The following is a 12465-nucleotide window of genomic DNA, read 5'->3' on the forward strand; positions in this document are numbered from 1 at the left end:
TGATCATTAGAAAGCAAATTACGAGCTCCTCTTTAAATCTGCGTATTCCTCCAAAGCTCCGTTGTCCTGAGTCTACACAACTCTGCCAGGACCTAGGATCAAGGGAGACACTAAGGTTTTTTAATACTATATCTCTTGACACATTGATGAAAATAATCATGGCCTCTAAACCGTCAAGCTGCATACTGGACCCTATTCCAACTAAACTACTGAAGGAGCTGCTTCCTGTGCTTGGCCCTCCTATGTTGAACATAATAAACAGCTCCCGAAACACCAGATGTGTACCAAACTCACTAAAAGTGGCAGTAATAAAGCCTCTCTTGAAAAAGCCAAACCTTGATCCAGAAAATATAAAAAACTAAAATCGGCCTATATCGAATCTCCCATTCCTCTGAAAAAAAAAGGAAAAAGCTGTTGCGCAGTAACTTACTTCCTTCCTGAAGACAAACAATGTATACGAAAAGCTTCAGTCTGGTTTTATACCCCCTCATAGTACTGAAACTGCACTTGCGAAGGTGGTAAATTACCTTTTAATGGCAACAGACCGAGGCTCTGCATCTGTCCTCGTGCTCCAAGACCAAGACATCGATCACCACATTCTTTTGGAGAGATTGGAAACCCAAATTGGTCTACACGGACAAGTTCTGGCCTGGTTTAGATCTTATCTGTCGGAAAGATATCAGTTTGTCTCTGTGAATGGTTTGTCCTCTGACAAATCAACTGTAAATTTCAGTGATCCTCAAGGCTACATTTTAGGACCACTATTGTTTTCGCTATATATATATATATATATATATATATATATATATATATATATATATATATATATATATATATGTTTTACCTCTTGGTGATGTCATTCGGAAACATAATGTTAACTTTCACTGCTATGCAGATGACACACAGCTGTACATTTCGATGAAACATGGTGAAGCCCAAAAATTGCCCTCGCTGGAAGCCTGTGTTTCAGACATAAGGAAGTGGATGGCTGCAAATGTTCTACTTCTAAACTCAGACAAAACAGAGATGCTTGTTCAAGGTCCCAAGAAACAAAGAGATCTTCTGTTGAATCTGACAATTAATCGTGATGGTTGTACAGTCGTCTCAAATAAAACTGTGAAGGAGCTCCGCGTTACTCTGGACCCTGATCTCTCTTTTGACGAAGATATAAAGACTGTTTCAAGGACAGCTTTTTTCCATCTAAGTAACATTGCAAAAATAAGAAACTTTAGAAGAAGCTTTTGTTACTTCTAGGTTAGACTACTGCAATGCTCTACTTTCCGGCTACCCGGATAAAGCACTAAATAAACTTCAGTTAGTGCTAAACACGGCTGCTAGAATCTTGACTAGAACCCCCAAAAATTATCATATTACTCCAGTGCTAGCCTCCCTACACTGGCTTCCTGTTAAGGCAAGGGCTGATTTCAAGGTTTTACTGCTAACCTACAAAGGATTACATGGGCTTGCTCCTACCTATCTTTCAGATTTGGTCCTGTCGTACATACCTACACATACGCTACGGTCACAAGACGCAGGCCTCCTTACAATCCCTAGAATTTCTAAGCAGACAGCTCGAGGCAGGGCCTTCTCCTACAGAGCTCCATTTTTATGGAATGGTCTGCCTACCCATGTGAGAGACGCAGACTCAGTCTCAACCTTTAACCTGTTGGGGCTAGGGGGCAGTATTTGCACGGCTGGATAAAAAAATGTACCCGATTTAATCTGGTTACGAATCCTACCCAGTAACTAGAATATGCATATACTTATTATATATGGATAGAAAACACCCTAAAGTTTCTAAAACTGTTTGAATGGTGTCTGTGAGTATAACAGAACTCATTTGGCAGGCAAAACCCTGAGACATTTTCTGACAGGAAGTGGATACCTGATGTGTTGTATTACCTTTAAACCTATGCCATTGAAAAACACAGGGGCTGAGGAATATTTTGGCACTTCCTATTGCTTCCACTAGATGTCACCAGCCTTTATAAAGTGTTTTGAGTCTTCTGGAGGGAGATCTGACCGAACAAGAGCCATGGAACGATGATGGCCCATTAGACACCTGGCGCGCGAGTTCATGTTGGGTACCCTCGTTCCAATACGTTATAAAAGAGAATGCATTCGTCCACCTTGAATATTATTCATGTTCTGGTTAAAAAAGGCCCTAATGATTTATGCTATACAACGTTTGACATGTTTGAACGAACGTAAATATATTTTTTCCCCTCGTTCATGAAGTGAAGTCCGGCGGGCTTAGATCATGTGCTAACAAGACGGAGATTTTTGGACATAAATGATGAGCTTTTTTGAACAAAACTACATTCGTTATGGACCTGTGATACCTGGAAGTGACATCTGATGAAGAGAATCAAAGGTAATGGATTATTTACATAGTATTTTCGATTTTAGATCTCCCCAACATGGCGGCTAGTCTGTATCGCAACGCGTATTTTTCTGGGCGCAGTGCTCAGATTATTGCAAAGTGTGATTTCCCAGTAAGGTTATTTTTAAATCTGGCAAGTTGATTGCGTTCAAGAGATGTAAATCTATAATTCTTTAAATGACAATATAATATTTTACCAATGTTTTCTAATTTTAATTATTTAATTTGTGGTGCTGACTTGAATGCCGGTTATTGGAGGGAAACGATTTCCTGAACATCAACGCCACAGTAAAACGCTGTTTTTGGATATAAATATGAACTTGATAGAACTAAAAATGCATGCATTGTCTAACACAATGTCCTAGGAGTGTCATCTGTTGGAGATTGTAAAAGGTTAGTGCATAATTTTAGCTGATTTATGGTTTTGGTGACGCCTGTCTTTGAATTGGCACAACATTACACACAACTCTTGTAAATGTACTGTCCTAACATAATCTAAATTTATGCTTTCGCCGTAAAACCTTTTTGAAATCGTAAAACGTGGTTAGATTAAGGAGATGTTTATCTTTCAAAGGGTGTAAAATAGTTGTATGTTTGAAAAATTAGAATTTTGACATTTATTTGGATTCAAATTTGCCGCTCTTGAAATGCACCTGCTGTAGGTCCTATGATTGAGTGTTGTCTGGCCCAGGAGTGTGAAGGTGAACGGAAAGGCTCTGGAGCAAAGAACTGCCCTTGCTGTCTCTGCCTGGCCGGTTCACCTCTCTCCACTGGGATTCTCTGCCTCTAACCCTATTACAGGGGCTGAGTCACTGGCTTACTGGTGCTCTTCCATGCCGTCCCTAGGAGGGGTGCATCACTTGAGTGGGTTGAGTTACTGACATGATCTTCCTGTCCGGGTTGGCGCCCCCCCTTGGGTTGTGCCGTGCCGGAGATCTTTGTGGGCTATACTCGGCCTTGTCTCAGGATGGTAAGTTGGTGGTTGAAGGCATCCCTCTAGTGGTGTGGGGGCTGTGCTTTGGCAAAGTGGGTGGGGTTATATAGTGCCTGTTTGGCCCTGTCCGGGGGTATCGTCGGACGGGGCCACAGTGTCTTCCGACCACTCCTGTCTCAGCCGCCAGTATTTATGCTGCAGTAGTTTATGTGTCGGGGAGCTAGGGTCAGTCTGTTATATCTGGAGTATATGTCCTGTCTTATCCGGTGTCTTGTGTGAATTTAAGTATGCTCTCTCTCTTTCTCTCTCTCTCGGAGGACCTGAGCCCTAGGACCATGCCTCAGTACTACCTGGCCTGATGACTCCTTGCTGTCCCCAGTCCACCTGGCCGTGCTGCTGCTCCAGTTTCAACTGTTCTGCCTGCAGCTATGGAACCCTGACCTGTTCACCGGACGTGCTACCTGTCCCAGACCTGCTGTTTTCAACTCTCTAGAGACAGCAGGAGCGGTAGAGATACTCTGAAGATACCTCTCAAGATTGGTCTGGTTGGATGGGGAGGCTGCACAGCAGGCTACACAGCAGGCTACACAGATAAATTCAGGTCTCTTCAGAGATGCTTGATCTGGTTCAAGTGAAGAGTGCCTTACGTCTGGCCACTCTCATAAAGGCCAGATTGGTGGTGTGCTGCAGAGATGGTTGTCCTTCTGGAAGGTTTTTCCAATTTCCACAAAGGAACTCTGGAGCTGTCAGAACGACCATCGGGTTCTTGGTCACCTCCCTGACCAAGGCCCTTCTCCCCCGATTGATCTGTTTGGCCGGGCGGCCAGCTCTAGGAAGAGTCTTGGTGGATCCAAACAACTTCCATTTAAGAATGATGGAGGACACCGCGTTCTTGGGGACCTTCAATGCTGAAGAAATGTGTTGGTACCATTCCCCAGATCTGTGCCTTGACACAATCCTGTCTTGGAGCTCTACGGACAATTCCTTCGACCTCATGGCTTGGTTTTTGCTCTGACATGCAATGTCAACTGTATATAGACAGGTGTGTGCCTTTCCAAATCATGTTCAATCAATTGAAATTACCACAGGTGGACTCCAATCAAGTTGTAGAAACAGTTCGAGGATGATCAATGGAAACAGGATGCAGCTGAGCTGAATTTCGAGTCTCATAGCAAAGGGTCTGAATACTTATGTAAATAAGGTATTGTTTTTTTATACATTTTCAAAATGTCTACAAATCCGTTTTTGCTTTGTTGTTATGGAGTATTGTGTGTAGATTGATGAAATGTTTTATTTATTTAATCCATTATAGAATAAGGCATTTTAGAGTAAGTCTGTAACGTAACAAAATGTGGGAAAAAAGTAAAGGGGTCTAAATACTTTCCGAATTGTAACTGTAACAGCAGGTCACAGTCTCCATCACAGAAGAAGAAAAGAAAAAAAAAAAAAGAAAACAGGGGAAGAAGAGAGGAGGGAAGAGAGAGGAGGGAGGGAGGAGAAGAGAGGAGGGAAGAAGAGAGGAGCGCTTGAAGAGCGCTTGACGATTATATCATCAAATTTGTGAAAACGTCATTTAAGATGTACAGTTGAAGTCGGAAGTTTACATAGACTTAGGTTGGAGTCATTAAAACTTGTTTTTCAACCACTCCACAAATTTCTTGTTAACAAACTATAGTTTTGGCAAGTCGTTTAGGACATCGACTTTGTGTATGACAAGTCATTTTTCCAACAATTGTTTACAGACAGATTATTTCACTTATAATTCATTGTATCACAATTCCAGTGGGTTAGAAGTTTACATACACCAAGTTGACTGTGCCTTAAACAGCTTGGAAAATTCCAGAAAATGATATCATGGCTTTAGAAGCTTCTGATATGCTAATTGACATCATTTGAGTCAATTGGAGGTGTACCCGTGGATGTATTTCAAGGCCTACCTTCAAACTCAGTGCCTCTTTGCTTGACATCATGGGAAAAATCAAAAGAAATCAGCCAAGACCTCCACAATTGTAGACCTCTACAAGTCTGGTTCATCCTTGGGAGCAATTTCCAAAAACGCCTGAAGGTACCACGTTCATCAGTACAAACAAAAGTACACAAGTATAAACACCATGGGACCACGCAGCCATCATACCGCTCAGGATGGAGACGTGTTCTGTCTCCTAGAGATGAATGTACTTTGGTGCGAAAAGTGCAAATCAATCCCAGAACAACAGCAAAAGGACCTTGTGAAGATGCTGGAGGACACAGGTACAAAAGTATCTATATCCAAAAAAGCCAGACTACGGTTTGCAACTGCACATGGGACAAAGATCGTACTTTTTGGAGAAATGTCCTCTGGTCTGATGAAACAAAAATAGAACTGTTTGGCCATAATAACCATCATTATGGTTGGAGGAAAAAGGGGGAGGCTTGCAAGCCGAAGAACACCATCCCAACCGTGAAGCACGGGGGTGGAAGCATCATGTTGTGGGGGCGCTTTGCTGCAGGAGGGACTGGTGCACTTCACAAAATAGATGGCATCATGAGAAACGAAAATTATGTGGATATATTGAAACAACATCTCAAGACATCAGTCAGGAAGTTAAAGCTTGGTCGCAAATGGATCTTCCAAATAGACAATGACCCCAAGCACACTTCCAAAGTTGTGTCAAATGGGGAATCTGTCAGGAGGAATGGGCCAAAATTCACCCAACTTATTGTGGGAAGCTTGTGGAAGGCTACCTGAAACGTTTGACCCAAGTTAAACAATTTTAAAGGCAATGATACCAAATACTAATTGAGTGTATGTAAACTTCTGACTCACTGGCAATGTGATGAAAGAAATAAAAGCTGAAATAAATCATTCTCACTACTATTATTCTGACATTTCACTTTTTTTTAATAAAAAGTGCTGATCCTAACTGACCAAAGACAGGGAATTTCTACTAGGATTAAATGTCAGGAATTGTTAGCCAGTTAGCCAGTTAGACTGGGTGCTTGACTGCTATTGTTAGGATCAGAACGCTCGGATGAACCTAGTCCTCGGCTAGAGCGTCCAGCGTCCTCTCGGAATTTATGAAAAGGACAATCTGACAACGCTATGAGTTTACAAAACACCCAGAGTGCACTCTGGCACTCCAGATTAAAATGTACAAACACGCCGTAGTATAAACCAGCCTTTAGTCTTGAAATCGTTGGTTGTTTACTACACTACTCACTCTGTTTAGCACATGGCCTCACATGTGAACCCTTAATAAGATGGGTGGGACTAAGGTATAAGAGGGTGTAAACGATGCTGAATGGGTGTAGACAAAGAAGAGCTCTCCAGTAGGTACCAAAACATTCAAGGGCCATTTTCTCAAAAGTGAGGTCACAAGTTCATCAACTTTCAAAGCAGATTTACTTTCCCATTGTTCTTCAACTGTAGTGTATGATATACTATGTTGTAGCACCGAGTCTCTACTTTTATCCAATTAAATATATTTTTTTTTAATTCAAATTTTGCTACATACATTTTACATTTTAGTCATTTAGCAGACGCTCTTATCCAGAGCGACTTACAGTAGTGAATAAGACCGAATCGAGCCAGTCTGTAAAATATGACATTATATTCATGTTTGTGGATGAATTTACTTCTACCAGATGCCGTTTATAAAGTTGTTGAACTGAAGATCCACTGCACTACGTTTTCACCCATTAAACAACAGTTTAAAAAATGTTAACAAGAAAGAAAGTGTGCTACTTCCTGGAATACGACGTGTCACTTTCATGTCATATAGATGATGTGATTAAACCATTTTTTTTTTAGCTCAATCCCATGTAAACAGTCCTCCAGCCTCACCTGTTCATCAGATCCTCCTGAGGCAAAGTAGTCTCCGGTCCTGGAAAACATTACACATGCGACTGGGCCCTGGATACACACAATAATAAATAAAAAAAAGGCATGGCATAAGGCATACGTCATACACAGTTAATGTATATTCAAACAATAGGATTTACTAGGTCAGAGTGACACATAACAATAGAACGACATGAGAGAGAAGCAGGGAGAGAGAAACAGAGAAAGAGATGAGAGAGGAGAGAGAGATGAGAGATATTAGAGAGCGATACAGGGGGAGAGAGGTTAGTGAGATACAGAGAGAGAGAGATGAGATAAATATTAGAGAGCGAGAGAGAGAGAGAGAGAGAAAGAGATGAGAGGCGAGAGAGAGAGAGAGATATTAGAGAGCGATACAGAGGGAGAGAGGTTAGTGAGATACAGAGAGAGAGAGAGATGAGATAAATATTAGAGAGCGAGAGAGAGAGAGATGAGAGGCGAGAGAGAGAGATATTAGAGAGCGATACAGAGAGAAAGAGAGAGAGAGAGAGATGAAAGGAGAGAGAGATATTAGAGAGCGATACAGAGAGAAAGCGAGAGAGAGGTGAGAGAAAAAAAAGGGAGGGAGATAAATAATCAGACACAGGACATGAGGAACAGATGGTCTGATATCAAATCATCATCATGTGGTCTGCTCCCATCATCAGCGTTCTCTAGCCAGTCCAGTCTGCTGTGTGAGGCTAAGGCTGGCTGCAGTGTCTCTGTGTGTGTCGTGTGTGTGTGTGTGTGTGTGTGTGTGTGTGTGTGTGTGTGTGTGTGTGTGTGTGTGTGTGTGTGTGTAGTGATCGCACAGTAGTCTCGTCTGGTAGTGTGAGTCATTACGATGAATCAGAGATCTGATAGACACACAGTCTTGTAACCTCCTGTCCTGGTTTACGAGCCAACCAGCCCCCCCTGGTTTACGAGCCAACCAGCCCCCCCTGGTTTACGACCCAACCAGCCCCCCCTGGTTTACGACCCAACCAGCCCCCCCTGGTTTACGACCCAACCAGCCCCTCCTGGTTTACGACCCAACCAGCCCCTCCTGGTTTACGACCCAACCAGCCCCCCCTGGTTTACGACCCAACCAGCCCCCCCTGGTTTACGACCCAACCAGCCCCCCTGGTTTACGACCCAACCAGCCCCTCCTGGTTTACGACCCAACCAGCCCCTCCTGGTTTACGACCCAACCAGCCCCTCCTGGTTTACGACCCAACCAGCCCCTCCTGGTTTACGACCCAACCAGCCCCTCCTGGTTTACGACCCAACCAGCCCCTCCTGGTTTACGACCCAACCAGCCCCTCCTGGTTTACGACCCAACCAGCCCCTCCTGGTTTACGACCCAACCAGCCCCTCCTGGTTTACGACCCAACCAGCCCCTCCTGGTTTACGACCCAACCAGCCCCTCCTGGTTTACGACCCAACCAGCCCCTCCTGGTTTACGACCCAACCAGCCCCTCCTGGTTTACGACCCAACCAGCCCCTCCTGGTTTACGACCCAACCAGCCCCTCCTGGTTTACGACCCAACCAGCCCCTCCTGGTTTACGACCCAACCAGCCCCTCCTGGTTTACGAGACACCAGCCCCTCCTGGTTTACGAGACACCAGCCCCTCCTGGTTTACGAGACACCAGCCCCTCCTGGTTTACGAGACACCAGCCCCTCCTGGTTTACGAGACACCAGCCCCTCCTGGTTTACGAGACACCAGCCCCTCCTGGTTTACGAGACACCAGCTCCTCCTGGTTTACGACCCAACCAGCCCCTCCTGGTTTACGAGACACCAGCCCCTCCTGGTTTACGAGACACCAGCCCCTCCTGGTTTACGACCCAACCAGCCCCTCCTGGTTTACGAGACACCAGCCCCTCCTGGTTTACGAGACACCAGCCCCTCCTGGTTTACGAGACACCAGCCCCTCCTGGTTTACGAGACACCAGCCCCTCCTGGTTTACGAGACACCAGCCCCTCCTGGTTTACGAGACACCAGCCCCTCCTGGTTTACGAGACACCAGCTCTGGTCACTGTGCTGCTGTTTATACTTCTGAAATCCAGGAGCCTTTAAAGTTCTTTGGTAACAACCGCTGATGGCTTAAAAAGGGCTTTTTATAAATACTATGTGATTGACAACAGAGTTGCTATGAGCAGATGGTTGTAGATGGCTCTGTAGTCAATTAACACCACTTGGTCAGGTCAGCTCCAGAGTGTCTCAGCGGTCTAAGGCACTGCGTCTCAGTGCTAGAGGCGTCACTACAGACACACTGGTTCGATCACGGGCCGTATCACAACCGGACGTTTCTCAGGAGTCCCATAGGGCGGCGCACAATTGGCTCAACGTCGCCCGGGATATGGGAGGGTTCGGCCAGTGGTAGGCCATTTATCGTAAATAAGAATTTGTTCTTAACTGACTTGCCTAGTTAAAATAAAAATAAAATTCACATAAAAAGGTGGAACACACACACACACACACACACACACACAGAGCATCAGAATACACCATGTGGGTTGACAGACAGATATTTGAAGGTGAGAAGTCATCTTGACAACACCACCTACTTCCCCAGCACAAAGGAGTGCCTCTTCCAAAAACCTACTGCTAAAATAAAAAACACTTCTCTTTGAGGCTCATACAGCCACTTCCATTAAAATGAATTATAAAGGGGAGAAGAGAAGGAGAGAAAAATAACATATATGAAAGAGAGTAGAAAGAGAAGACATAACAGACATAACAGAGAGAGATAACTGACATAGAGAGAGAGAGAGAGAGAGAGAGAGAGAGAGAGAGAGAGAGAGAGAGAGAGAGAGAGAGAGAGATAACTGACAGAGCGAGAGAGAGAGAGAGAGAGAGATAACTGACAGAGCGAGAGAGAGAGAGAGAGAGAGAGAGATATAACTGACATAACAGAGAGAGAGAGATAACTGACATAACAGAGAGAGAAATAATAGACATCCAATGGCTTGCGAAAGTATTCACCCCCTTGGCATTTTTCCTATTTTGTTGCCTTACAACCTGGAATTAAAATACTTTTTGGGAGGGGGTTTGTATCATTTGATTTACACAACATGCCTACCACTTTGAAGATGCAAAATATGTTTTATTGTGAAACAAACCAGAAATAAGACAAAATAACTGCACATCTAGCCACTGGGATTTTTGCCCATTCTTCAAGGCAAAACTGCTCCAGCTCCTTCAAGTTGAATGGGTTCCGCTGGTGTAAAGCAATCTTTAAGTCATACCAGAGATTCTCAATTGGATTGAGGTCTGAGCTTTGACTAGGCCATTCCAAGACATTTAAATGTTTCCCCTTAAACCACTCGAGTGTTGCTTAAGCAGTATGCTTAGGGTCCCAGTCTCAAATCTCTGGAAGACAAACAGGTTTCCCTCAAGAATATCCCTGTATTTAGCGCCATCCATAATTCCTTCAATTCTGACCAGTTTCCCAGTCCCTGCCGATGAAAAACATCCCCACAGCATGATGCTGCCACCACTATGCTTCACTGTGGGGATGGTATTCTCGGGGTGATGGGAGGTGTTGGGTTTGCGCCAGATATAGCGTTTTCCTTGATGGCCAAACAGCTACATTTTAGTCTCATCTGACCAGAGTACCATCTTCCATATGTTTGGGGAGTCTCCCACATGCCTTTTGGTGAACACCAAACTTGTTTGCTTATTTCTTTCATTAAGCAATGGCTTTTTTCTGGCCACTCTTCCGTAAAGCCCAGCTCTGTGGAGTGTACGGCTTAAAGTGGTCCTATGGACAAATACTCCAATCTCCGCTGTGGAGCTTTGCAGCTCCTTCAGGGTTATTTCTTTGGCCTCTTTGTTGCCTCTCTGATTAATGTTCTCCTTGCCTGGTCTGTGAGTTTTGGTGAGTGACCCTCTCTTGGCAGGTTTGTTGTGGTGCCATATTCTTTCAATTTTTTAATAATGTATTTAATGGTGCTCTGTGAAATGTTCAAAATGTCTTTCTTTTTTTATAACCCAAACCTGATCTGTACTTCTCCACAACTTTGTCCCTGACCTGTTTGGAGAGCTCCTTGGTCTTCATGGTGCCCCTTGCTTGGTGGGGAGACAGATAACAGACATAAAATGACGCCGGAGAAGAAGGCAGACGTGTCCCCAACCGATTGTGTTTTTTTGTTCGTTTATTTGCGCTGTTTGTTGTCTTTTTTACTTATTTTGTACATAATGTTTTACGCCACCGTCTCTTATGACCGAAAATAACTTCTGGACATCAGCACTGCGCTTACTCACTACGGACTGGCAGAATCCATTTTTCCTTTAACGAGTCTTACGAACCCGACGCGAACAATATACTGCTTTCTCGGGAACAGGCCCAGATCCCCGTGATTTGCATGAAGAGGAGGCGGAGAAAAGGGGCCAGAGGGCGGGGCTGCCTTCTGAGAATTCGTAGGCGATCGAATAAACACCCACTTCCTTCCATTCTGCTAGCAAACGTGCAATCTTTGGAGAATACAATAGATGACCTACAGGGAAGATCAAACTACCAACTGGACAAAACTGTAATATCTTATGCTTCACGGAGTCGTGGCTGAACGACGACACTATCAACATACAGCTGGCTGGTTATACGATGTCCCGGCAGGATAGAACAGCGGTGTCTGGTAAGACAAGGGACGGCGGACTATGTATTTTTGTAAATAACAGCTGATGCACGATATCTAAGGAAGTCTCAGGCTATTGCTCGCCTGAGGTAGAGTATCTCATGATAAGCTGTAGACCACACTATCTACCTAGAGAGTCTGAATTTTTCGTAGCTGTTTAGCTGTTTACATACCATCACAGACAGAGTCTGGCACTAAGACAGCATTGAACAAGCTGTATTCCGCCATAAGCAAACAAGAAAACGCTCACCCAGAGGCGGCGCTCCTAGTAGCCGGGGACTTTAATGCAGGGAAACTTAAATCCGTTTTATCAAATTTCTATCAGCATGTTAACCTGTTAGGGCTAGGGGGCAGTATTGACACGGCCGGATAAAAAACGTACCCGATTTAATCTGGTTACTACTCCTGCCCAGTAACTAGAATATGCATATAATTATTGGCTTTGGATAGAAAACACCCTAAAGTTTCTAAAACTGTTTGAATGGTGTCTGTGAGTATAACAGAACTCATATGGCAGGCCAAAACCTGAGAAGATTCCATGCAGGAAGTGGCCTGTCTGACAAGTTGTGTTTCATCTTGGCTCTTTTTATTGAAGACTGAGGATCTTTGCTATAACGTGACACTTCCTACGGCTCCCATAGGCTCTCAGAGCCCGGGAAAAAGCTGAACGATATCGAGGCAGCCTCTGG

The 12465-nt window shown here is 44.2% G+C and overlaps 1 protein-coding gene across 1 annotated transcript in view; it reads right to left on the reverse strand.

Annotated features, from left to right (window-relative positions):
- Positions 1 to 12465, reverse strand: part of LOC106583797 (uncharacterized) — a 113695-nt gene that overhangs the window by 77203 nt on the left and 24027 nt on the right. The window contains exon 8 of the mRNA XM_045705647.2: positions 7141 to 7209. Coding sequence (XP_045561603.1) covers positions 7141 to 7209 — 69 coding nt within the window. The remainder of the gene's footprint in view (positions 1 to 7140; positions 7210 to 12465) is intronic.

The sequence above is a fragment of the Salmo salar genome, chromosome 22 (genome assembly GCF_965601325.2).
Source record: "Salmo salar chromosome 22, fSalSal1, whole genome shotgun sequence".
Lineage (NCBI taxonomy): Eukaryota > Metazoa > Chordata > Actinopteri > Salmoniformes > Salmonidae > Salmo > Salmo salar.